The 24703-nt window shown below is 39.7% G+C and overlaps 2 protein-coding genes across 2 annotated transcripts in view; one reads left to right on the top strand and one right to left on the bottom strand.

The window, feature by feature from the left end:
• Positions 1-17916, bottom strand: part of LOC133458799 (PH domain leucine-rich repeat protein phosphatase 1-like) — a 50736-nt gene extending 32820 nt beyond the window's left edge. Inside the window, exons 1-4 of the mRNA XM_061738999.1 lie at positions 17422-17916; positions 15654-15723; positions 14863-15336; positions 12282-13170 (exon numbers count right to left, since the gene is read on the bottom strand). Coding sequence (XP_061594983.1) covers positions 12282-13170; positions 14863-15336; positions 15654-15723; positions 17422-17684 — 1696 coding nt within the window. The 5' untranslated portion in view covers positions 17685-17916. The remainder of the gene's footprint in view (positions 1-12281; positions 13171-14862; positions 15337-15653; positions 15724-17421) is intronic.
• Positions 17917-21840: 3924 nt separating this feature from the next.
• Positions 21841-24703, top strand: part of tns3.2 (tensin 3, tandem duplicate 2) — a 106443-nt gene continuing 103580 nt past the window's right edge. Inside the window, exon 1 of the mRNA XM_061738998.1 lies at positions 21841-21979. The gene's annotated coding sequence lies outside the window, so the exon portion shown is untranslated. The remainder of the gene's footprint in view (positions 21980-24703) is intronic.

Genomic DNA, 24703 nt, shown 5'->3' with positions numbered 1-24703 from the left:
TAAAACAAATGTGTATTTCAGTATGTGATGTAAAATTATGGAACTCCTTAACAACTGATTTCAAGGATTGCAAAAATATTCAACAGTTCAAGAAATTGTATAAAGATCACACAATTAGACAATATGAATTTAACGGGTAAAATATATTTTGTTGTTTTTGTTTTTATATTGTTGGTGAGTTAGTGTGTATGTTTTCTTATTTTTTTTGTTTTGTTTTTTTCATTATTTCTTTTTTGGTATTATATAAGTAGTGATTGTTGAACAGACGGACAGACCATCTTCATATGAATTGTTTTATTTTTTTGAGAAAGGGGCTTGTTATATAAGGCTTTCTTCTTCTTGCCCCTTTTCCATCATGGAATGGAACATGTGTGAACTGTTTCCATGATATGGAATAAATAAAAATGAAATGAAATGAAAATGAAATGTCCTCATAATGGAGTCCCAGGTTAAAATATAGCTCAGCTAAATCCTGTAATGTCATTTCCATTCATAAACAGAGCAGGAGCAACTGGAGGGTCTCCTGTTCCAGCAAAACTCCCATGTACTTGTTTTTACGCGCTCACGTAGAACAACTTTTAGGCGCTCACTTATAAGTTTTGCGAGAGCGCGTGAAACTTTTTAGTGAGTGCATAAACGTTTTACGTGCTCACGTAAACAACTTTACGTGCTCACTTAAAGGTTTCACGCGCGTATGTAAATATGTACGTATGTCTAAAGAACGATTTTTTTATTTTTTTCTATTACAACTTTTGGTATTTTTTTGTTTATGCCCAAAAAAGGAATGTTTTGTTGGACACAAGAATAACTAATGCCATGTTTTTGCCTTTAAATATGTTTAAAGGTATGAGAACATACCTTTAAACATATTTAAACAGGTTTTCAGTTATAATTGCAAAAATTGTCTATATTTCATTACTTTATATACTGTCTTGGGGTTACAGTTGCATAAAATGCAAAAATTAAAAACCGAAATAGACCGAAAATGGAAAAAATTAAAACGGAATGTGGGAAAAAATAAAAACTATTTCACACGTCCACATGATGTTTCTGAAAGCAGTTCTATCAGCATTCTGGGAGGTGATTGGTCCTTACAGCATCATTAGCTGCCAATACTTGCTGTTGAATCTCAATATAATACTAGTATTAATATGTTGCATAACTACAGTCATATAATTCATGCAACAGCTCAAAAAACTGTTTTAATAACACTAATACAAATCAATATCGGAATCGAAGTGAATCAAATCTTGATAATCGATTCTGAATCTTAAGAATCGGAATCGAATTTGAATCGATCCCCAGCCCTATTCTTTATATTATTGATATATTGATCATTTATTTGTAAAACTTCATGATGTCCTTTTGGAGACATGATTAGAGCTCAGCTCTGCAGGACCGTCTCCAGGGTTTCTCTCTCCGTGGTTACGTAACGGCAGCTCCACGGCCCGGGGGCAGCCCGGCCGTTCAGGCGTGATACTTATCAACGTTAACCCTTTAGCTGCGGCCTGGAAGCATTCCTGCCGCTTCAGGCCCGTCCCCTGCACGACCGCTGACGTATCTGCTCCTAAAACTGTCAGATCCCACGCACCCGGCAACCGGAGTCTGAACCACTCAGATTAGCCCGTTACGTAACACCTCCCGGCAGCAGCAGGGCCATCCGTGTGTTTCCATCAGTGTTTCCCCGGCCGGGGGCCCCAGGAGGGCCCAGGAGGCCCGGCCCCCTCAGGGACCCCTTCAATGAACCTCTGGGGGATTTATGTAGTGAGATCTGTGCAGGACCCAAAACCTGTTTCACAATCTTTGAAACTAAAACACAAACACGCTTTTTTCCTCCATATTTTAGACGTAAATAAAGGCATCAAGGCCGTCGTTTGTTGTGGCGTTTTCATCCAGCTGCACTTTTGTTTGAAATCCATTTGGGCGGCTGCCTCCATAACTTGGGAGCTTTTTATAGCTGCTTCTGAGATCTGCCCACGTTCAGACGCCAAGCCTCCGCTGCACACAGGAGCACTTGGTTGTCTGAAGTGGCGACAGCTCAGAAACACAAGCCCTCGCTTTGTTTTCGGGTTTTACAGATGAAAACACGTCAGTCTGCAGTTCAGATATTCACGGATCTGTTGGATCGCTGGCCCAGTTCAGAGGGAAACTATCAAACCTCCCCAACCTCAACTAATCTTGCATATATATATATATATATATATATATATATATATATATATATATAAAAATCGTAAATGATATTGAATTGAAGGCAAGGCAATAATCCAATACGTTTTTCCATGTCTTGTTTAGACAGAAACCCCCTAATTCTAGCAATGTTTTTCAGTTGGTAATTTAGTGATAAACTTTAGATTAGATTAAGTAATCTAACAAATAACAAAATAGTCAAATTAAACTGAGAATTATAGAAAAAGCGAGATATAAATGTTTAGATTGATAGATGAATGTCTCTAGGGTGTTTTATGGTCTTGTTTTTAAAAAGCTACCAAAAAAGATAGCTGTGATATTAAATAGAATTCCTTTTATTGTCATTATACATTGTATGACATTGTAGAGCCTCTCCTGTGCTCAGTGCCAAACAATTAAAGTAAAAACAAGTAAATAAAAAGTGCAGATATGCAAAATAATAATATAAATAAAAAAGTATAAAGTCTTTCAAATTAAATACTTACCCTCTGTACTCTACTGCCCTTACTTTTTAACAACTTGTGCTTTTTATTATTTTACCTCTTTTCTTATCATTTTATTTCATTTGTTATTTACTGTTTAATTACGTCTTGCTGCTTTTAATGTTGATGTAAAGCACTTTGAATTACCTTGTGTTGAATTGTGCTATACAAATAAACTTGCCTATATAATTTTAACCGGTTTTAACATTGCGGGAGCAGACACGCGTTGATTATAAAGTTCTGCAACGTGGACCAGACAGCACACTAGTCATAGATTTAAATCTTAAACCCCCCCAGAATTCATCAGTCCTTGTTGTTATTCCTGTTCAGGGTCCCAGTTCTCTTCAGCAAAGGGTTTCACACCATGTTTGGGATGAACCTGCTAATAAAAGTGCCATTTAAATGCTTTTGTTCCAGGTTACTGTGTGCTGGTGTGGTATGAAAGCTGCAGGACGGATCTCAAATCAGGCAAAGACATTTACTCCCCCCGACAACTATAAATACAGCTGTAAATTAACAGTCAAACTAGCGGCTGTGAATACAGCTGTAAATAACCGTTAAAAAAGGGGAACTCAGGCAACTGCATGTAACGGTACAAATTCGAGATGCACCAATGGACTGACTGGTTTTCTAAACTGCATGATCGCTATCAGCTAATAGGAGGCAAACAAAACATTCGTTATCTGTTAATAATTTTGTTAACATTTGTTATTTGTTAATAATTGTCATCTTAAATTGGAATAAAAGGAAGACAAAATCTTTGGTTAGTAGGGCTGGGCGATATATCGAAATTTTAATATATATCGATATATTTTCAAACGCGATATGGTACGAGACAATATCATTTATATCGATTTAAAAAAAATAAAATAAAAAAAAATAAAAAAATAAAATTAAATTTTTTTTTAATGATTTTGATATAGCTTATTTTGTGACATATTGACTTGAATGTTTTATTTGAGATTTGCACAAATGTTTTGTTATTTGCACAGTTATTTGAACTGTCAACCTCAGTGGAAAAGTCTGCCTGTTACTGTCTACATTGTATTAATTGCACAGTGTATTTTACTTTAATTGTTATGCAGGAAAGGGATATTTGTTTTATTTTATTCAAGAAGCATTTTTATTCTATATATGCAGGCAGTTCATTTTTATTTCATTTGTTTTATACATCTTGATATTGTGCAGACCTCTGTTAATAAAGGTACCTGTGTGACATTTGGCACGAGGCTTTGTATTAAAACTGACTGTTTTTTTAAGGGTTTGCCTCAGAAAAAAATGAAGCTAACAGAGATGCTATGCTATAATGCTTTGGGGGAAACCCCAATTACGGCACAGAAAAAATATCGATATATATCGAGTATCGCCATTTAGCTAGAAAATATCGAGATATGACTTTTGGTCCATATCGCCCAGCCCTATTGGTTAGTGAGAGGTATAAAAGCAAAAAATAAAAGAAAGAACCAACTAAACAACTCTTTAAAGAAACTACATGACTGACTGAGTCACAGATAGAAGTCATTTTCCTTTGGGGATTAATAAAAGTATTAAAAGTTCTCAATTATCAAGCTGATCGACGGGCAGCTACACCTGCAGGCATCCTCTCATTGAAAACCAAACGTGTGCATCATTTGCTATTTAAACTACAATTTCTTAATGTATGGCAAATAAAAAATAAGAAATTGGACCATCAACCAAAGAAACTAACACAGTAAACCAGTCAAACTTTTAAAAACTGGTATCAGATACAGAAAATCCTTGTTGGTTGACTTCTATTTGGCAATTTAATCACATTTTTATTTGTTTCCGAGTCTGAGTCAATTGATTTTGTGTTTCTGATGATACCCCGTCCAAAAATACCCCCCCAATCTGAAATATTTCCAAAATTGCTGATATTTCTGAGATTAAGATTCTTCGTTTGATCAGCTCAGGAGCTAATACCGCTCCTTTAGGTCGCCATGACATTAATTATAATTGTAAATGGTTAAACTTAATAATAATAAATAGATAACCTTAACCAGGACACCACCACAGTCTAACGTAGCAGCTCAGGGAAGCTGTTTCCTTGTTCCCTCAGCTGCAGGTTCATGTGCCTATAATAGGAACATTTTAAGAGCTTTCTTGAATTATTAATGAGCCGACTATCCAAACCGTTGTAATCCCAAACTCTAAAATATGATTGCATTACAGCTGCCTTCACGCCGCTTGAGGAATGCGTCCTGCATGCATCCACCCTTCCCTGGGGGGTGCAGGCGAGATGAGGAGTATTAATATACATGCTCCTTCCTTCCGTCTGGGTCTCTGAATGGGAAACATCCTGTCTCTCGTCATCGCGCAGACAAAACCCCACCCAGCTCATTCTTCTTTTTGAATTGTCAAATTGGTTTGATTTACAGCACGAATCGGCACAGATTACTTTTGTAATACTGTATTTGACCCGGTCTTTGTACGTTTTGACCATATAGAAACATAATTCTCGTCAGTTGTGTGAAATAAGACCTGGAAACAGGCATTGTGGCATAGAATTGTCAAATTGGTTTAATTCACCGTACAAATTGTTACAGATTACTTTTGTAATACTGTATTTGACCCGGTCTTTGTACGTTTTGACCGTATAGAAATGTAATTCTTGCCATTGTAAGAATGAGATGTACCTGCTGTACTCTACTGCCCTTACTTTTTAACAACTTGTGCTTTTTTTTTTTCTTGTGATTCAGGTTTACGTGCACTAAACTCGTCGTGAGTTCACGAGGACGGTTTAAGCAGAAACATATAAAATGGAAATAAAAACAAACTCGTATTTAGTTAGACCTGAGGTCTGCTCAAACTGTCAGCTCCTTTAAATCAGGGTTAAAAACATTACAGTTTACTGAAGCGTACTCTTAAAGGGGACATATTATGAAAAACACGTTTTTTCTTGTTTTAACATAAATAAAGTGGTCTCCCCTCACCCTGCCAGCTCAGGGGAGACAAAATACCATGAATTCCTGCAAGGTCTGTGACCCCCGCCTTACAGTATCCCCCAGTGTCAGGTGCATTTTTTGAGCCGATGAGAATCTGCGCCTAGGGTGACGTCACCCGAGGCGCAGAGGTTCGGCCTCTGCTGCTGAAACCACGCCCACAACCAGCTCTCTACGCTGCTGGAGCGGTCCTTCCTTGAGCCAGTCGGACGCGGCGCCGCGGCGGAGCGGATCCGACTAAATTCTCCAGGTTCCCGGCCGCTTTGGGAGCAGGGATTTCTGGGGTCTGTCCCAGGCTGGATCAGCTTCACCCTCCGAGATTTTCAGTGAAATCTGTCGGTTTGATCACCGGTAACGGGCGATGCGCCCCGGAGCCATGCGCCGGGCGCCCGCCCGGCACATGGCCGGGTAGAATAAAAAATAATAGAATAAAAATGCTTCTATAATAAAATAAAACAAATATCCCTTTCCTGAATTACAATTAAATTAAAATTAAAATACACTGTGACTTTTCCACTGAGGTTGAAAGTTGGGCAAATAACAAAACATTTGTGCAAATCTCAAATAAAACATTCAAGTCAATTTGTCACAAAATAAGCTATATCAAAATCATAAAAAAAAAAATTAAATCGATATAAACGATATTGTCTCTTACCATATCGTGTTTGAAAATATATCGATATATATTAAAATCTCAATATATCGCCCAGCCCTACCTGCTGTACTCTACTGCCCTTACTTTTTAACAACTTGTGCTTTTTATTATTTTACCTCTTTTCTTATCTTTTTATTTCATTTTATTTGTTATTTACTGTTTAATTGTGTCTTGCCGCCTTTAATATTGATGTAAAGCACTTTGAATTACCTTGTGTTGAATTGTGCTATACAAATAAACTTGCCTTGCCTTCAGATACATATGAATATCCCTGAATGCATCATGCAACAGTACCAGCAGACCCCCCAGGACCCCCCAGGATCCCCCAGGACCCCCCAGGACCACAGACTGTATCAAGCAGGGTCAGATCTCGGGTATCAGACGAACTGGCTTGGAGAGCATTGACCTTGTGCAGCGAAGTCGTGACCTGAGGAGGCGCCTGCAGCGGCCACCGTCTCCGAGGGATGTGAAACACCGAGGAGGTGAAATTCGAGTTCCTCTGAGGTCACTTTTCTCTCGCTGTCAGCACACTGTGCCTCGGCGTGATGGAGAGGATCTGTGCACGTGGCAGTGGGGAGATTTCTGCTGTGTCAAAGCCTCTGGCCAGGAATCAAAATCAGATCAGAGAAGTCGTGCTGTACACAAGCAGAGAACAGACCGAACCGTCCCGGATATCTGGAGGACTTTAGCTGCTCGGGGCGAGGAAACACTTCCCTCATCGGGAGGCTGTCACCTCATCATTTACAGCGGTTTCATTACGTTAATCTGGGCTCTGAATGATCACAAAAACACTGTTTTAACTTTACTATGGAAGGTTATGTTTGATATACAACATGCATCAAAGGTGAATGGATAATCAATCATTATTCTAATGATTACCAATACAATTTTGATTGTGATTTGTTTTTTGAATCCTTTCGCTGATCCAGGTTCAGGTTTTGGACCCCCCTCTCCCTAAACGCCTCCTCCAGCTCTCGTGGAAGGACGCCGAGGCTTTGACGGGCTCGATGGTATAATCTCTACAGCGAGTTCTGGTCGCGTCTCAGATCCACTGGATCAGTTTGGTCCCGTCCATTCAATAAGATAACTGATTAAAAAATGAGAAATGACGCCCAAATTTCAGGAACTTCTATAAAATAAAATCTACTGGACAAAACCAGGGGTCGCCTCGTGTCTCAACGACGACCTTGACAAGACGGCTGATGCTTAGTGATTAAAGTTTTATTTGCTCAGAGGGTCAAGTTATTTTTACGAAACGGTAAATGTACTCTTGCTGGGTCACTTCTCGTTGTCTCATCCATCTTTACCTACTTGAGTCGGCCATGATGTCTACTGTAACTCTGTAAGCTGCTTTTCTACTTTCAAAACCATCATTTCTATTTAAAAACAACAACAATCAGGATGATTATTGAGTATCAGAATTATAAATGGGGGGTTCAAACGCCTGCTTAAAGTAGCTGACCCGCAGTACGAGCGGCTAGCCGTAAATACTTTCCCAGCACCACCTTGCCACATCTCTACTCTTAATGCAGAGAAAAGATTGAACGCAAAGTTCAAAAAGGTTTTCTTTTTCCAATTTAAGATCCTGATAAAATCTTTTTTGGTGCAAGATGTATATATAAATGACTCCCTAATGTTTTATTGCTGATTGACTATATAGGAAGACGCACAAAAGGTACAAAGGGTGGGGGCTTTGGGGGTAATTGGAAATGTAAAAAAAAAATAAAAATAAAAATAAAATCTGTATCTTAAGCCAAGAATGTGCCTCTGTTTGTGTTTAATAAAAAGAGATTAAAAAAAAGATTGTGATAAAATCGAAATCGTGATTTATTTTTTTAAATCATGATATGAATTTCCATTTAAAAACATCAGAATGAGTATTGAGTATCAGGAGACACATATAATGGGATTGAAACTCAAGAGGGTAGAAAATGAGGGGTTCAAACGCCTGATTAAAGTAGCTGACCCGCGGTACGAGCGGCCCGGCCGTAAATACTTTTCAAGCATCACCACGACAAATCTCTACACTGAATGCCGAGAAAAGATTGAACGCAAAGTTGAAAAAGGTCTAAATTGACCGTTTTTCTTTTTCCAATTTAAGATCGTGATATAATCGAAATCGTGATTTATACATTTTTTTAAATCATGATATGAATTTCCATTTAAAAACAACAATCAGAACCAGTAATGAATATCAGGAGATACAAATGAGGGGTTCAAACTCGGCTGACCCGCCGTACGAGCTGCCAGCTGGAAATACTTTTCCAGCATCGCCATGAAAAGTCTACTCTGAATGCAGAGAAACCTTTGTTCAAAAAGGTTTTTCTTTTTCCAATTTAAGATCCTGATAAAAATCAAAACGTGATTTAAAAAAATTCTTATAAATTTCCATTTAAAAACAACAACAATCAGAACCAGTATTGAGTATCAGGAGAGACATATCATGGGACTGAGGCCACGTTTACACATCCATCCGTTTTTGTATTTACAAAAACGGATATTCCCCCCTTTACGTTTTGAAAAATACCATTATTTACACAAACCCGCAGAAATACGCTGTTAAGGGGGCAGTGTAACGAGAAGCATAAAGTAATGCTGGCCAATCAGAATCCTGGAAAAAAACATCAACAAATGACACGAGTAACTTCCAGTTACTTCCAAGATGAACGAGAGTCTTTCGTTTGGAGTGACAGAGAAGTGGAGTTACTTTTAAGTGTGACTTTAGAATATAAAACAGGTAAAATACAAGAAAATATTGACGGTGGCCAAACAAATTGTAAACATAGGTCGCACACATGCAGTGGTGGACAGTAACGGAGTAAATTTACTTGAGTACTGTACTTAAGTACATATCCAGAGGATTTGTACTTTACTTGAGTATTAGATTTCTTTGGTACTTATTACTCTTACTTGAATACATTTCCAAGACAAATATTTTTACTTTTACTCGAGTAAATTTCTAGGAAGGCTGAAAAGTACTCGTTACTTTCAGGTCTGCTCTTTTTTCTTCTTCCCTAAAATCCTATTGGACACAAGCTGTTTTTGTCAAAGGAGGAGACCTATCACAGTGCACGCTCTCCACTGGGATGTACTTAAAGAGGAAATACGTCAAGCCTCCTCAAAACCATACCGCCAAAGTAGCCTGCGTTTGTCAAGACAGAGCTGCAACAAGTCAAGACAGAGCCGCAACAAGTCAAGACAACAATGGCTACGCCTGCGTCAGGAGAAGAAAGACAATCCGCTGAGTCGTCTGAGTCTGATAATGAGCCGGACTCGGAGCAGGGACTTTCACAAAATCCTTGGCCGTATCTTAACTCAATGTTTGAGTTCGACCGAGTAAAAAACGAGGGCACAGACAAACAATTTATTTTCAAATGTTTATTGTGTCTGCCGAAGCAGAACTACCTCTCTGCTTTCAACAACTCAACATCGAATTCTCAGAAACAAGAGTTAAAAGATCCTTAAATTAATTTAGAAAAAATATAGTAATTTACTGATGTGGAAAATAAGAAATTTACTCTTACTCTTACTTTTACTTAAAGTAAATTTAAAAGCATTTACTTTTGGATACTTAAGTACCTTTAAAAGCAAGTACTTTTCTACTCTTACTCGAGTAATATTTTGACTGAGCTACTTTTACTTGTAACGGAGTAAATTTTGACCAGTAGTATTTGTACTCTTACTCAAGTACTGGGGTCGAGTACTCTGTCCACCTCTGCACACATGATGCTGGTGACGTTTCTGTCGCATAATGTGATGTACTGAAGCCTAAATGTCCGTTTCTCTCCGTTTACAAGCAAACGTGAAGACTGAGTTTTTGGAAATCTCCACTTTGGCCAGAGTTTTCAGAAATGATCGTTTTTGGTGACTTTGAGCTTCGTTTTCGTGTAAACGAACGGCCAAAACGCATGAAAACACCACCGTTTTTGCTACGTGTAAACGGGGCCTGAAACTCAAAACAAGTGTATTGTGCATTTGTACTTAATATGTGGTCTAATTAAGATTACGTACATTAAAAAAATAAGACAAATGGAACAATAACATGCTTGGGAAATGTGTGTATAAGTACATGTGTGAAGCCTGTTTGGATAAAAAATGGTTAGTTTTAGACAATAAGAAATCCTGGCCGTTATCTCCGGCGTGTCCGTCGATGAAAACAAGGTCAAAAACAACATCCAGTTGTGCTAATCCCGAAAGAGATCACGGGTGTTTTTCTATCCTCTTACTCTGCTTGTCAGCTAAACAGGATCATATCAACAACCACAAAAACAACAGCAGCAGTTTAGGAAGAGAAACCCTGAAGATTCAGGATGTCAGCGTTGCTGACACACCTGTCACCCCCCCGATGTGTCGTCTTACCGGCCGCCACACAGAGGGACTCGAGTGGGTTCACGCGCACAACGCCGGCCATTGTTCGGCCAGGACAACTGAATACACTCGTTTGAGCGTCCGACTGACCAAGCACAATGGCGGCACTCACGGTGCACCGAGAATGGACGAACAATGACGGACCAGAGAGCAACTGAAGTGGCCTGCAGCGGCTGAGAGCCCAACTACGGGGAGCATGCACTCAAACGCTGGTGAATCTCATCACAATGGACCTGGATGAAAGAAAGCTTTCAAATAAAGAGGGCTGGGGATTGATTCAAATGTCAAGAATCGATTCGATTCTTAAGATTCAGAATCGATTATCAAGATTTGATTCGATCCGATTCCGATATTGATTTGCGTTAGTGTTATTAAAACAGTTTTTTGAGCTTTTGCATGAATTATATGACTGTAGTTGTGCAAAATATTACTACTAGTATTATATTGAGATTAAACAGCAAGTATTGGCAGCTAATGATGCTGTAAGGACCAATCAGCTCCCAGAATGCTGATAGAACTGCTTTCAGAAACATCATGTGGGTCAGAATTACCAAACAGATCCAGGGAGGAAACAGAGACGGATGAAACCGGTTTTATTTTTTCCCACATTCCGTTTTTATTTGTTCCATTTTCGGTCTATTTCGGTTTTTAATTTTTGAGCATTTGGTTTTTAGCATTTTTTGCAAATGTAACCCCAAGACAGTATATAAAATAGGGATGAGCGGTATGGACTAAAAAATGTATCACGATAATTTCTGGCATTTATCCCGATAACGATAAAAATGACGATAAAAAAAATACCAATTCAACTCCACCTTTGTAACTATAAATCTATCACCACATTCAGTCTTTGGAGCCCCCAAAAACACTGCTCTAAAAGAATACTAAATGCTACTAAACTACACCAATTAAATTGAATTGATAAAAACGAATTAAATGAGTTACACCTGTACTGCAAAACTGGAATGACTCAGATCCACCATGTTTGTTACACAAACACGTATCAACGGGAATTCTTTCTTTCTTTCTTTCTTTCTTTCTTTCTTTCACACGTACGTTGTGTGTGGATTTAACGCAGAACCATAAATCCGGCTTTACACAAAAACGTCATCAACGGGAATTTATCGTTTTTACAGCGAGATGACAAATTCTTACCGTGGGGAATTTTTTTGACGGTTTATCGTGAACGGTAAAATATCGCCCATTCCTAATATAAAGTAATGAAATATAGACAATTTATGCAATTTTAACCTAACACTTTAATGTTTTCATACCTTTAAACATATTTAAAGGCAAAAACCTGTCACCAGTTATTCTCGTGTCCAACAAAACATTCCTTTTTTGGGGATAAACAAAAAAATAACCAAAAGTTGAAATGCAAAAAAAAAAATACATAAATAAATAAAAGAACCCCCCCCCCAAAAAAAAATTTAAAAAAAATCGATCCTTAAGAGATATGAATCGATTTTTAGGAATTAATATGAGAATCGATTTAGAATTGGGAAATCGATTTTTTCAACACAGGCCTAACTCAAACGTTGGTGAATCTCACCACAATGGACCTGGATGAAAGAAAGCTTTCAAATAAAACTTTACAATTTTCTCCAAACTGGAAATAGTACTCACCAAAGTAGAAGCGTATCAGGCAGCCGATCTCGGGCCTCATGCCCTCCTCCTGCACCCTCCACGCATCTGCAAACCCCAGGTTGGTCAGATAGTCATTCAGGATCTGTAAGGGCCTCTCATCGTCTGCCAGCCTCCGCACGGCCCCCCCGTGCAGCTGCAGGAAGAGTGCCGGGGTGGGACTGGTGTTGACGGGCTCACACCAGCCTTTACCGGCCCCGGGGCCCTCCGTGTCGGGCTGGGCCGACCCCTGGCCGGCCCCGGGCCGGGTCTGGGAACTGCTGCCGGATGTGATTAACTTGGGGGTATCCGTGGCACCACCAGGTCCGGCCTCGCCGCCGTCTTCACCTCGTAGCCGGTCGGGAGGGCCGACGGCGGCGTCCGGGGGGGTGGGGTCCGAGTCGTGGGGCGAGTGCGACGGGGACGTGAGCTCCACCTCGTCCGAGGAGCTCTCGAACGGGTCGGGGCCCTCGGTGGCGCTGTCGGCGTTGGTGCTGAGCACCGAGGAGTCGGTGCCCAGGCCCAGGCCGTCGCTGAGGGAGTCCCGGTGCTCGGTGCTCCGGGGGCCGCCGGGGCTGAAGTCCTCGCAGGTGCTGCTCTCCATGTCCGAGCCCGAGTACCCGTCGGCCACGCCCAGGCCCAGGTCCACGCAGAGGTCATTTAGGTTGACCTCCGACGAAGAGTTACTCGCATTTTTTAAGAAGTTTGAAGGCAGTTTAGAGTCTGAACGTGACAGTTTTGGGTCTGATAAGAGGGTATGGGGGGGTCTGTCCTCCCCCTGGTCATCGGTGAGTCCATTACTGCCTCTGTAGATGTGGTTGGGGTCCGTGGGGGGTTTGCGGGTCACCTTCAGCACCGCCCCGGCTTTGCCCCCCTGCAGCTTGAGGGCCACCTCCCCGGCGGTCAGGGCTCCAGACTAACTTTTTCACAGGTAGCACTGGTGCCACCTAGCTTTTCATTTAGTAGCACCAAAACAAATTAGGTAGCACCATATTTTTCATTGCTAACATTAGTTACATTATTAAGCATTAATTAACTGTTTACAGATTAACAATCATTATGTATAGGAAACACATATAGCCTACAGTAAGGCTAATTAATGTTTACTACATGCCTGGCACCTTATTCAACACTAAATTATGCATTTTCCCATAATTTCAAGCGGAATGATACTAGCAAAACAAGAATATTTAAAGTGTATTTCAAATGCTTTATTGCAGCAATATTGCTGCAGAACAAAGAAAATGCTACATTTAGTCTGGCCTACCTCACCCATCAGACAATCTAGCAACAGAAAATAAAACATAGCAACAAAAATAAATATAACCATAAATATACAGGACTGTCTCATAAAATTAGAATATTGTGATAAAGTCCTTTATTTTCTGTAATGCAAAAATGTCATACATTCTGGATTCATTACAAATCAACTGAAATATTGCAAGGCTTTTATTATTTTAATATTGCTGATTATGGTTTACAGTTTAAGAAAACTCAAATATCCCATCTCAAAAAATGTGAATAGTCCGGGAATCTTAATCTTAAACTGTAACTATCAGCAATATTAAAATAATAAAAGGCTTGCAATATTTCAGTTTATTTGTAATGAATCCAGAATGTATGACATGAAAATAAAGAACTTTATCACAATATTCTAATTTTCTGAGACAGTCCTGTAAACTTGCTGGCGTGGTTGTGCTTGAACAACTTAATATCCATCGTTACTTTGTGTTAATGGAGCAGCAGAGAGCAGCGTCTTGCTGCTGCAGGAAACAGATCAGTGACGGACACTGGCTGATTTATGGTTCCGCGTTGCACCAACGCAGATCTTACGGCGTAGGATACGCGGGGACGCGAGTGTACGGTGCGCGTCGCCGCGTACCTACGCCGTCGATTTAACGCGGAACCATAAATGAGGCTTAACGCGCGCGCATTTGTCTTTTTTTCCGTCTTTTCAACTGAGCAAACACATAAACTGAGGGTGCAATGCTTATGCACCCTCGCAGAACCCTGGGCCTGTCCCTCGTATCTTAACCACGGGAACCGTGCCGTTGTTGTTGAAAGCTGTACTTTTTTTTTCTTCTCCCCACTCTCCCCCGCCTCTTTCGCCAACCTGTCACTCGCTTCATCAGAAGAAGAAGAATCCATGATTATTGTCGTTCCCTCTGCTGGCCCTTCTCCTCCTCCTCCACCACCACCAGCCTTGTTTGTTGCCTCCAAGTTTCTTCTTAAAATAATCGACTATAGACCGCTTCATACTGCATCTGCTTTTTTTACCTTTTTGAGCGCGCTGCGTGTACGCGCGCGTGCACTGCTGTGCACGTAACGTGCGCAGACCGTACCAGGTGAAGTCAGACAGAGAGAGAGAGGAGAAATAGGACTCGCAGGAATGAGCCAGAAACTAAGATTGTATTATCAACCACTCCATTAATGTACTAACACAGCAGAGTGATTTTTTTTTTATTTATTTTTTTTTTTCCCACTAGTCCTCTTGCAAGTAGCACCGGAGCGACCTCTTTAAATTTTAACTCGCACCTTAATAAATTAGGTCGCATATGCGACCTAATAGGTCGCACTCTGGAGCCCTGCCGGCGGTGGTGTCCAGCGTGCACAGCACCGGCCGCGGGTACGAGGGCGTGAGCCAGTCGTGCACGTGGATGCAGCCGCGCCGCGGGTCCGACGCCACCCACGACTTGTCGGGGCCCTGCAGCTGCTGCTTGCTGCGCTGCTTCTGCCGCAGGAAGGTCCTGCGGTCCAGGCTGAGCGTGCTGAGGGGCGAGCAGGCCGGGGTCGCCCCGGCGGGGGTCGCCCCGGCCGGGGTCACCCCCAGGGGGGGGGCCCCCAGGGACCGGTTCCGCCGGTGCCGGGGTCTCCGGCGGCCCAGCAGGGAGTTGGTGCTGCCCGGTGCCGTCATGCCGCTGATCTGGTTCTGGTAGATGCCGTTCCTGTGGAACCAAGTGGAAGAAGAAGGTTTAGACCAGGGGTCGGCAACCCAAAATGTTGAAAGAGCCATATTGGACCAAAAACACAAAAAACAAATATGTCTGGAGCCGCAAAAAATGAAAAGGTTGAAATGTTAAGAAAAAAGTCGAAATGTCGAGAAAAATTTTAAATGTCTAGATTAATGTTGAAGTACAGTCTCGAGAAAAAAGTCGAAATGTCGAGGAAATAGTCAAAATTTCGAGAAAAAAGTCAAAATGTCGAGATTAAAAAAGGAAAAAGAAAGAAAAAAAAAAGAGAAAAAAGAATAAAAGAAAAAAAAGAGAAAAAAAGAAGAAATAAAGGAAAAAAAAGATCAAACATTTTTGAAAAAGCTCCAGGGAGCCACTAGGGCGGCGCTAAAGAGCCGCATGTGGCTCTAGAGCTGCGGGTTGCCGATCCCTGGTTTAGACAAAAGAATGTATCTGTTGAACTGAGATCACATGTAGATAAGATGTATGGAGTACTGATGGAAAAGAGACAAGATCATTTGCCGACTAACACAATCCTCATAATGGCCAAATTCTACATTCACAAATCGAAATTTTCGAGCCTTTTATAACGAATGTAAGTTGTACTGTAAATCCCTCGAGTATATGAACTTCAAATCTGCGAACAAACTGCTGAATTACATTCAGTGTTATAAATTAATAGATTCTGAATTGAAATGTTGTATAACCCTGCCAGAAGGAAACTATTGGTGCGTCCAAAATGCCATACTAAACAGTATATACTAAAAAGTATACTTAAGTATACCTAAGTTTGGCGCACTTTTGAGTAAATATCAGTAGTATGCATTAATTTAGACGTACTATTCAGAGCGCACACGGCACTTCCTGCCTTTGGGAGGAAGTGACATGTCACAGCATCCCGTTTATCCTGGCCGAAACAAGATGACGTTATATAATATTATTATCAGGGATGGGCGGTATGGAGGAAAAAATGTATCACGATAATTTCTGGCATTTATCCCGATAAAAAAAATACCAATTCAACTCCACCTTTTTAACTATAAATTTATCTCACTCTAAGATCCGCCATGTTTGTTACACAAAAACGTCATCAACAGGAATTTATCCTTCTTTCTTTCTTTCTTTCTTTCTTTCTTTCTGGCTCATTTCCTTCCTTCCTTCCTTCTGCGTCGATTTAACGCAGAACTGTAAATCAGCTTTACACAAAAACGTCATCAACGGGAATTTAGCATTTCTACCGCGAGATGAGAAATTCTTATCGTGGGGAATTTTTTTGACGGTTTATCGTGAACGGTAAAATATTGCCCATTCCTAATTATTATATACGAAGATTATAATATTATATAGTATTATTATAGTTAATATTATACTTATGACATATACGTATCACTTGGCAAACAAACACTGCTGCATTGCATTGTGGGAAGTTTCTGCTTAGCTAGTGTCCATCAATCCACACTAAGACATTTCTCCAGAATGAGTATGGATAGTACATACTATTGAGTACGTACTAATGTTTCGGACACACTAAAAAAATCTCACATACTGTTTTTAATACTCATTAGGGTTGAAGTATGCGATTTCGGACGCAGCCTATAACTGCAAATAGGGCTGTTCGATTAATCGATTTCAAATCGTAATCGCGATTATGTAATTAGAACGATGTTAAAACATGAAACTGGTAAAATCGATTTTTCACTTTTTTTTCAGAGATAAAACTTTATATTTTATTATATTTTTTAAAACTTTTTTTCAACTTATTTTACAGAGTTTTGCACTTTATTCAATCATTTTTGGTTTAATAAGAGCAAAGTTTGCACTTAAAGCCCAATGGGGCAAATGTTCAATAAAAAAACAGCATATTTGAAATCATTTCTTTGCCTTTTGTCAATTCACAAAATAATCGTAATCGAAAATCGGATTTTGAGAGAAAAAAAATCGAGATTTTATTTTTGGGCAAAATCGAACAGCCCTAACAGCAAATTTCTTTTTTCCTTGTTTTCTTTTAAGCTACATTTATTTATTTTATTTGTTATTTTATTTTAGAAAATGTATTTATTTAATTTAATTTAAGTTTTCTTTTGTTCCTTATTTTCTATTTCCTATTCAATTAATTTGTCCACTCAGTACAGGCCTTTTCTAATGTGCTTGCTCCTTGTTAGTTTGTAAATTCAAGTATTTTCAATAAAAACATTAATAAAAAGATGCCGTTCCTGATGGCGATCTGCAGCAGGGAGGTGGCCCCGCCGGGTCCCTTCCCGAACAGCTTCCCCTCCGCCCCGCCGCCCGCAGCCTCGTCCTCCGCGGCCGTGGAGGGTCTCTTCCCGGCGGGCAGGGCGGGCAGCGCCGCCCCGGGCTGCTCCCCGCCCGGCTCCGGCAGCTCCAGCTGCAGCGGCTCCAGCGGCTCCAGCGGCGGGTCTACCGGGGCCGGCGCGGCTCCACACCCGCCCTCCATCACGCGGGCCGGCGGGAGCTCTCTCTCCCGCAGCAGGGGTTAGCCGCTAGCTCGCTGTCGGTCCTGGCGGGGGGTTACGGCTGGTTCCTGCCCGCTACATCTCTCCATGACAAGCAGACGCCCTGGCTATGGCTCCGGGAAAGGCGAGGGTTTTATCCGCTCCTCGGCTCCGGGAGACGGAGAGACGTTTAGAGCTGAGCGGAGCTGCTGCCCGACGTGTAGCGGGACGCTGTGGAGGGGGCGGGGCTTATGTGGGGGGCGGGGCCTCCGGACGGGGGCGGGGCTTCTGGAATGGGGCGGTGTCTATGGAGGGGGCGGGGCCTATGGAGGGGGCGGGGCCTCCCCCTTCTGAGCACATGACCGGTGTTTTTAGACAGCTTTCTTATATAAAGAGAAAAAAAATAAAAAAAATATGTATATATATATATATGAGTATATATATATATATATATATATATATATATATATATATATATATATATATATATATATATATATATATATATATATATATATATACATATTTTTTTTATTTTTTTATATATATTTTTTTATATATATATATATATTTTTTTTATATATATATATATATATATATATATATATATATATATATGTTTGTTAGCGTTGGAGTACCAACCTGTGCTGCTGTGCTACGGAATTTGATGTATAAATTTATATGTAGAGTATCTAACTCTTTAAATAGCATTATTACCTGCTTAATGAATCCTGAATCATGTCTCTACACTTGCGCCTGACACTGTTTTCTTTTTGTGTCACTGTTGTTTTTAAGTCTTCTGTATTGTGGTTTTTGTTCTCTTTTATATCGTAGGTTGTTGTCTTTTATATCGTGTATGTTACATGTATAATTTTTTATGGTACTATGGACCTCTTCTCGAGATGTGTCTCTAATAAAGTGAATTGAATTGAATATATATATATATATATATATATATATATATATATATATATATATATATACACATATATATATGTATATATATATATATATATATATATATATATATATATATATATATATATATATATATATATATATATATATATATATATATATATATATATATATATATATATATGTTAGATTAGAATACTTTATGGTCTGTCCCAATGGTGACAGAAGTTCCTCTTTCTGACAGGGCTCACAACCACATTCACAAATTCCCATCAAGACACATTACAATAGAAAACGAATAAATACATTAAAAATACATTAAAAAGAAAAAAACAGTAAATACGTCCATAGCTAATTTTGACCATAACAACTGACATATTGAAACAACTGAACATTTATTTTATGTTTTTTTTTTTTCTAATCCTCAGAGGTTCCAACAATGACAGGCCAGAAGCCTATAAGCCAGTTGTCTCACCATTGTATGAATGCTCGGAACTTCCTCTCCCTTTCTGAGCACATGACCGGTCCATACTGTTAGGATTTCATGAAATTGATAAAGGTATGAGGGGGTTTTCTATAAGATTGTACACTGATGGTTGCTCTCGGTACAGGCGCAGGACCACCTCCTTCTTTAGGTGAGGACGGTGAAGAGGAACAGAGGTTTTGAGATTAATAGGTCGCCTCCAGTTTTCCTCTGGGTTTTGGTTGTCATAGATCTTTGCTGGGTTGGCATGTCGGATTAGAAACAGAAAATATATGGCTGAAAGTGTGACATGTTGAGGTTTCTTTCCTTGCCGTTGGCCTCATAGATAAGGTTCAACAGATAAGGTTCAACATCTGCTCCTATACGTACAAAACACCTCCCTTTTCAGTATAAATATGACTGGATTGATGACCGACGTGTGCATTTCTCTCCTACCTATGTGGTTTGATACAAGTGTACCTCCGGCTGGAAAATATTGTGCAGGATATAATAAAGCTTGTATTAACATTTGATTGTGTTCACTGGTTTCCTTATGGTGCACCAGACAAACGAACACGCAGATCTTTCAATAACTAATTTTGACCACCACAACTGTTCTTTTTGTGATGAACATATTGAAACAACTGAACATTTAGTTTATTTATTAATGTATTTATTTTATATTTAGTTATTTTTTAAATGTTATACTTTTGACCCGCCTTTTGTTTATGTCTTCGCTTTATAACTTATCTGTTACATTTACTGTTGCACTGTTGCAAGGTTAACTAAGTAAACACAGTAGGAAAATGTGGAGAACTGCCAAGTTCCCTATTGCTTATATTGTGGACATTTCTGGGGCTGTGTCTTCTATATTAAAATATTTTAAATATTTTGTTTCAGTTAATCAGCAGAAAATCAGAAATAGTTTTCTCCTATGGCCGTCTGTTTTTTTATATTGTTTTTGATGTTCTAATGAATATTGGGCGATAAAAGCTATCGTTAATTTTATGGTCCGCTTTTTACGAGCCTACATGAGTCAGTGAAGGCATCACGGACCGCGTGTACTGTAGTCGTTAAACTGTCTCTTTCTGCGGTTCATTCAAAAGCTCTAACTTTTTTGTTTTAATTATTTTTTTTGATTTTTTCTTATGTTCTTATTTTTTCTGAATAATAACCTGTAATCCTATAACACACACGAAATTAAAGGAGAGTGCTCAAGTTCAATGGCTCTGCTCATCTGTAGTTTATAACTCATATTCTGGCTCCATCTGGTGGACCAAAAACTGAGTTACCATGACTACAGAAATGTTTTGTGTTTGTTTTTTTCTTTTTGTAATAAAATATATGAAAACACCATTAAACTACGCAAAACTAAAACCATTTTCGACCAACAGAGGCACCTCACCGGGCTCAAATGTAATATTATTAATTATAATGGCTGATTCATTTCAAACGTATAGAGTTTATAGATTATATAGTTATATAATTATATATATTATATAGAGTATATAGTTAAAGTTATTGGCATATTTGATAAAATCAGACAAAAACAGTAACTTTGCCATGAAAATTAATATAATTAAACGTGTCATATAGTTCCAAATAACAAATATAAGTCTCCATTAAGCTGAATTAATATATTTTACTCCTGTGTTCCCCAACAAAACAAAAAAAACTGACCTTGATATCCAACGCTGATTTGAACAGGACTGACATTTGCAGGCTGTTAATAATTGTGCATGAAGAAAAGCTAAAACTTTCTCCTTTTTTCCCCCTAAAGTGAACCATCCATCCATCCATCCATCCATTTTCTATACCCATTTCATCCTTTGCAGGGTTACGGGGGTCGCCAGTCCATCGCAGGGCTAAAGTGAAACCAAATATGGGTCATAATATTAAAGAATGTTTTACTAAAGTTTAAAAAAAAATAATATGGGTCAGTGTTTTAGGGAAAATCTTTATTATTCCTTAGAGGCTGATAATTTGTAATGTTTATGTAACACCATGACTGAATGGATTGGTGAATGTTTCAGCAATTCCTCATCTACATAAAAATAAATCAAAGGTATATTGTTTATTAAGTCCAAAAATAAAAATACATCATCATGTACAGGACTGTCTCAGAAAATTAGAATATTGTGATTTTCTGTAATAGAATTACAAAAAGAAAAAGGTCATACATTCTGGATTCATTACAAATCAACTGAAATATTGCAAGCCTTTTATTATTTTAATATTGCTGATTATGGCTTACAGCTTAAGAAAACTCAAATATCCTATCTCAAAAAATTAGAATATTCTGGGAATCTTAATCTTAAATTGTAAGGCATGATCAGCAATATTAAAATAATAAAAGGCTTGCAATATTTCAGTTGATTTATAATGAATCCAGAATGTATGACATTTTTGTTTTTTTAATTGCATTACAGAAAATAAAGAACTTTATCACAATATTCTAATTTTCTCAGACAGTCCTGTATAGTACCATATAGAGCTTTTATGTTTTATTGCATTCAGTGGATTCAGATAAAGATATCTCCCTTTGCATTTTACAAGCAAATGTTGGTCAAATCTACCGGATATTTTAATGCAATTACCCTGCAGGACAGACAACCCGGAGATAAAGCAGCTTAATCAGCTCCTGCTAGTGTTTGTCACAGCGGTGGTGGGTGTTGGATTGTTAAAGCTGCCTTTTACGGGGGCCGGAGGGGAGCGCTGTCACTCTGGAGTCCAACACAGGGCAAAGTGCAGAGCTGTCACTGTATGCTTTAACATGCAGCTCTCCTTCCCGTCCTCGTCCTCCTCCCACCAACTGTCAAGTCTCCACCTCGTACTTCTACAGAAGTCACACACAGACGTTCACTCTTCTGGCTCCGCGGAGCTGGGAATCTAACATCCTGTTTCCTGCAAACTAAGGTAAGAGTTTCACTGTTGTCTCTTTAGTTTAGAGGGTTATACTCCACACAGTTTGAGCCGGAGCCGGCCTGCTCCTCGGTTGCTGGATGTTTGGTTTTCCTGGAGTGTTAATGGCCTGTGAGGTAAGAAGCATGTGACGGATGGTAAATCTCAGGGGGGAATGTCTCCCCTCACAGATGCAGAGATTAACCCACTGACATATTAGGCCACACAGGATTCAAGTCCTACTTAAGGGGTCATTTAACCTTGTAATCAGTTCTGAAAACCTGCTTGTCTTGGACATTTATTGCACTTCTTACCAGTTCTATTAAACCTGCTGTTGTTGGTTCATCATCTTAATGAACTGAAACGATTTTGATGCAAAAATGGGAGGAAAAAGAAGCTTGAGTACCGAATTCAAGAAGAAATCTCTGCAGATTGAAGGGAGATTAGTTAATGCCTGACAGAATAATAAGAGAAAGTAAAAGAAAACAGAGAAAAGGGACTTTTTAATGAAGAGGAAGGGAAAGGACGCTGCAGCCGACAGACCTGGTGGATTTCACTTCTGGTATTTTTACACCCTCATCCCTTGAATTAACAGATAAACGATGGCTTTCAGCCAGCAGCCTTCCAGAGGGGCAAAGTGTGCTTTTCAGGCACCTTGTGAGGTGGGGAAAAACAAAAACAAAGACAGCTGATTGATTCAGCAACGCCTCTCTTAAAAAAGGAAAAGTAAAACGGAGGCTGTAATTAGAAGTGGTCGGTTTCGGGCCCCGGGAACTTTACAGGGCAGCATTCCCAGCAGCTACACGTGCATGTGCTCGGTTAGGACGCATACTTCCGTTTGTTTTGGTTCCTCTGGTGGAGCGCTGACAAAATTAGACGCGCGGAGGCTAAAAATGTTGTAAAACAGTAACACATAACAGGGGAAAGTTTCTCATTTAGTTTGCTGAAGCAGAAACAACAGTCACACTGATGATGACAGTTTTGCAGCATTTGAAGCAACATACTTGCAGATGTAGACCCTGAATACTCCTTTTAAGGATGCATTGCTCTTTCTGTTTTAGCCTTTATCTAGTATTTTATGTCTTTGTCCGATTGTTTTGTGTTTAGTGGTCCCTTTCAGTCTTATAAAAGTCATTTCTTGTGTTTTTCTGTGGAGTCTCTGAGGTTTCAAGTTAGTTTTTAGAGCTGTTCTTGCAGCCTTTGTGTTTTTTTTAGTGCGTTGCATTGCTTACATGTGCTGTTAAATCTCCTTTTAGTCGTATTATTTGTAAAAGTACCTCATGCTTTCATTTGTGGTTTGCTTATCTTCAGGTGAATCTGTGTCTTTTGCATCAGTTTGACTACAGAAGCTGTTCTAGCCATGTTTATGGTTGCACACACTGCAAAAACAGCCCTGCTAAAAATAAGCCTAATATTCCTAAATTTAGTCAAATTTGTCTTATTATGAGCAAAAATATCTCAGCCAATGAAGTAAGAGAGATTTTCTTGACTAGAACTCTAAAAACTAGGAAAAATAGTCTGAAAACAGTCTTATTTTTTTCTTGAAACAAGGCTCTTTAACTTTCTAAGAAAGGAGTTTTTGCAGTGCAGACTGCTCCCTTGGTTGAGTCCTGCTGTCGTCCTGGAGCAGGCAGCGCAGGTTCGAGTCCCGACCGGGACTCTTTGCTCCGGGTCTTCTCTCTCTCTCTCTGCCCTGACACTGACAACCAAAAACTGGTTATTTCACATCTTGGACAAACATATGAGGGAGAATGTTTTTGTGCTTCATAGAAAAGTTATACACGACAACAAATTCATCATGACTGGAGTGTTTCATTTAAAGGGGACCTATTATGAAAAACACGTTTTTTCTTGCTTTAAAGGAGCATGAGGCTCCTTTTAAGAAATGAGACTCTCTAGCGCCACCCTTCGCCACGACGGCCGTTGGGGGTACTGCAGTCAACAGTGAAGCCGGCACAGGAGAACAGGGAGAACGTGCATGCAGCGTCATGTGACGTCACATCCGCAGCCCAGTGCGGGAAATTCCGGCCCGGAATTGCAGCACATTTTGCAGCACACAGCTACACACAGATACACTAGAGGGCTCATTCTTTTTGGTTTGGAACGCTTCATCTGACATTATTACTACAAAACTTAAAACGTATACGCATTTTTTTCATAAATCCTGCCTCAATCCTGCCTCATGCTCCTTTAACATATAAAGTGGTCTCCCCTCAGCCTTCCAACTCAGAGAAGGAGGAAAGCAACCAAATTCTGCAGTGTCTGTACAGCCGCCCGGATGAGCCGTCCAGTGTGATGTGGATCTACGAGCCATTCAGATTCTGCTCCCGTCGTTACGTAACCAAAATGTGATTTACATCGCTTGGCCTCCGATGCGTGAAACCACGCCCACAACTAACTCCGCCGGCCGGAGCTTCCGCCATTTTTTCGTAGCGGTGTATCGCGTCATTCAGGCAGCCAATCAGCGCAGTTCCTCATTATCATAGCCCCGCCCACTCAGAATCCTGCATAGATAATGAGGTTAGAGACTGGGAAGATAAAGACATGGCTCAGAGGCTGAATTTCTAATTTATTTCGCAAAAACAATCAAAAGCTTGTTTTTAAGACATTCAAGGCCTGTTTTAAATAGGTATTAGATGCCATAATAGGTCCTCTTTAAGTGACGTGTCAAACGGTTTTCTTCCGTCCAGGAACTTCTGAATAACAGAGACTGAACATACCATAATAATCTTTGTTTTA

The sequence above is a fragment of the Cololabis saira genome, chromosome 13 (assembly GCF_033807715.1).
Source record: "Cololabis saira isolate AMF1-May2022 chromosome 13, fColSai1.1, whole genome shotgun sequence".
Classification (NCBI taxonomy): domain Eukaryota; kingdom Metazoa; phylum Chordata; class Actinopteri; order Beloniformes; family Belonidae; genus Cololabis; species Cololabis saira.
The sequence above is the reverse complement of the archived record's forward strand: the minus strand, read 5'-3'. Positions and strand labels throughout refer to the sequence as shown.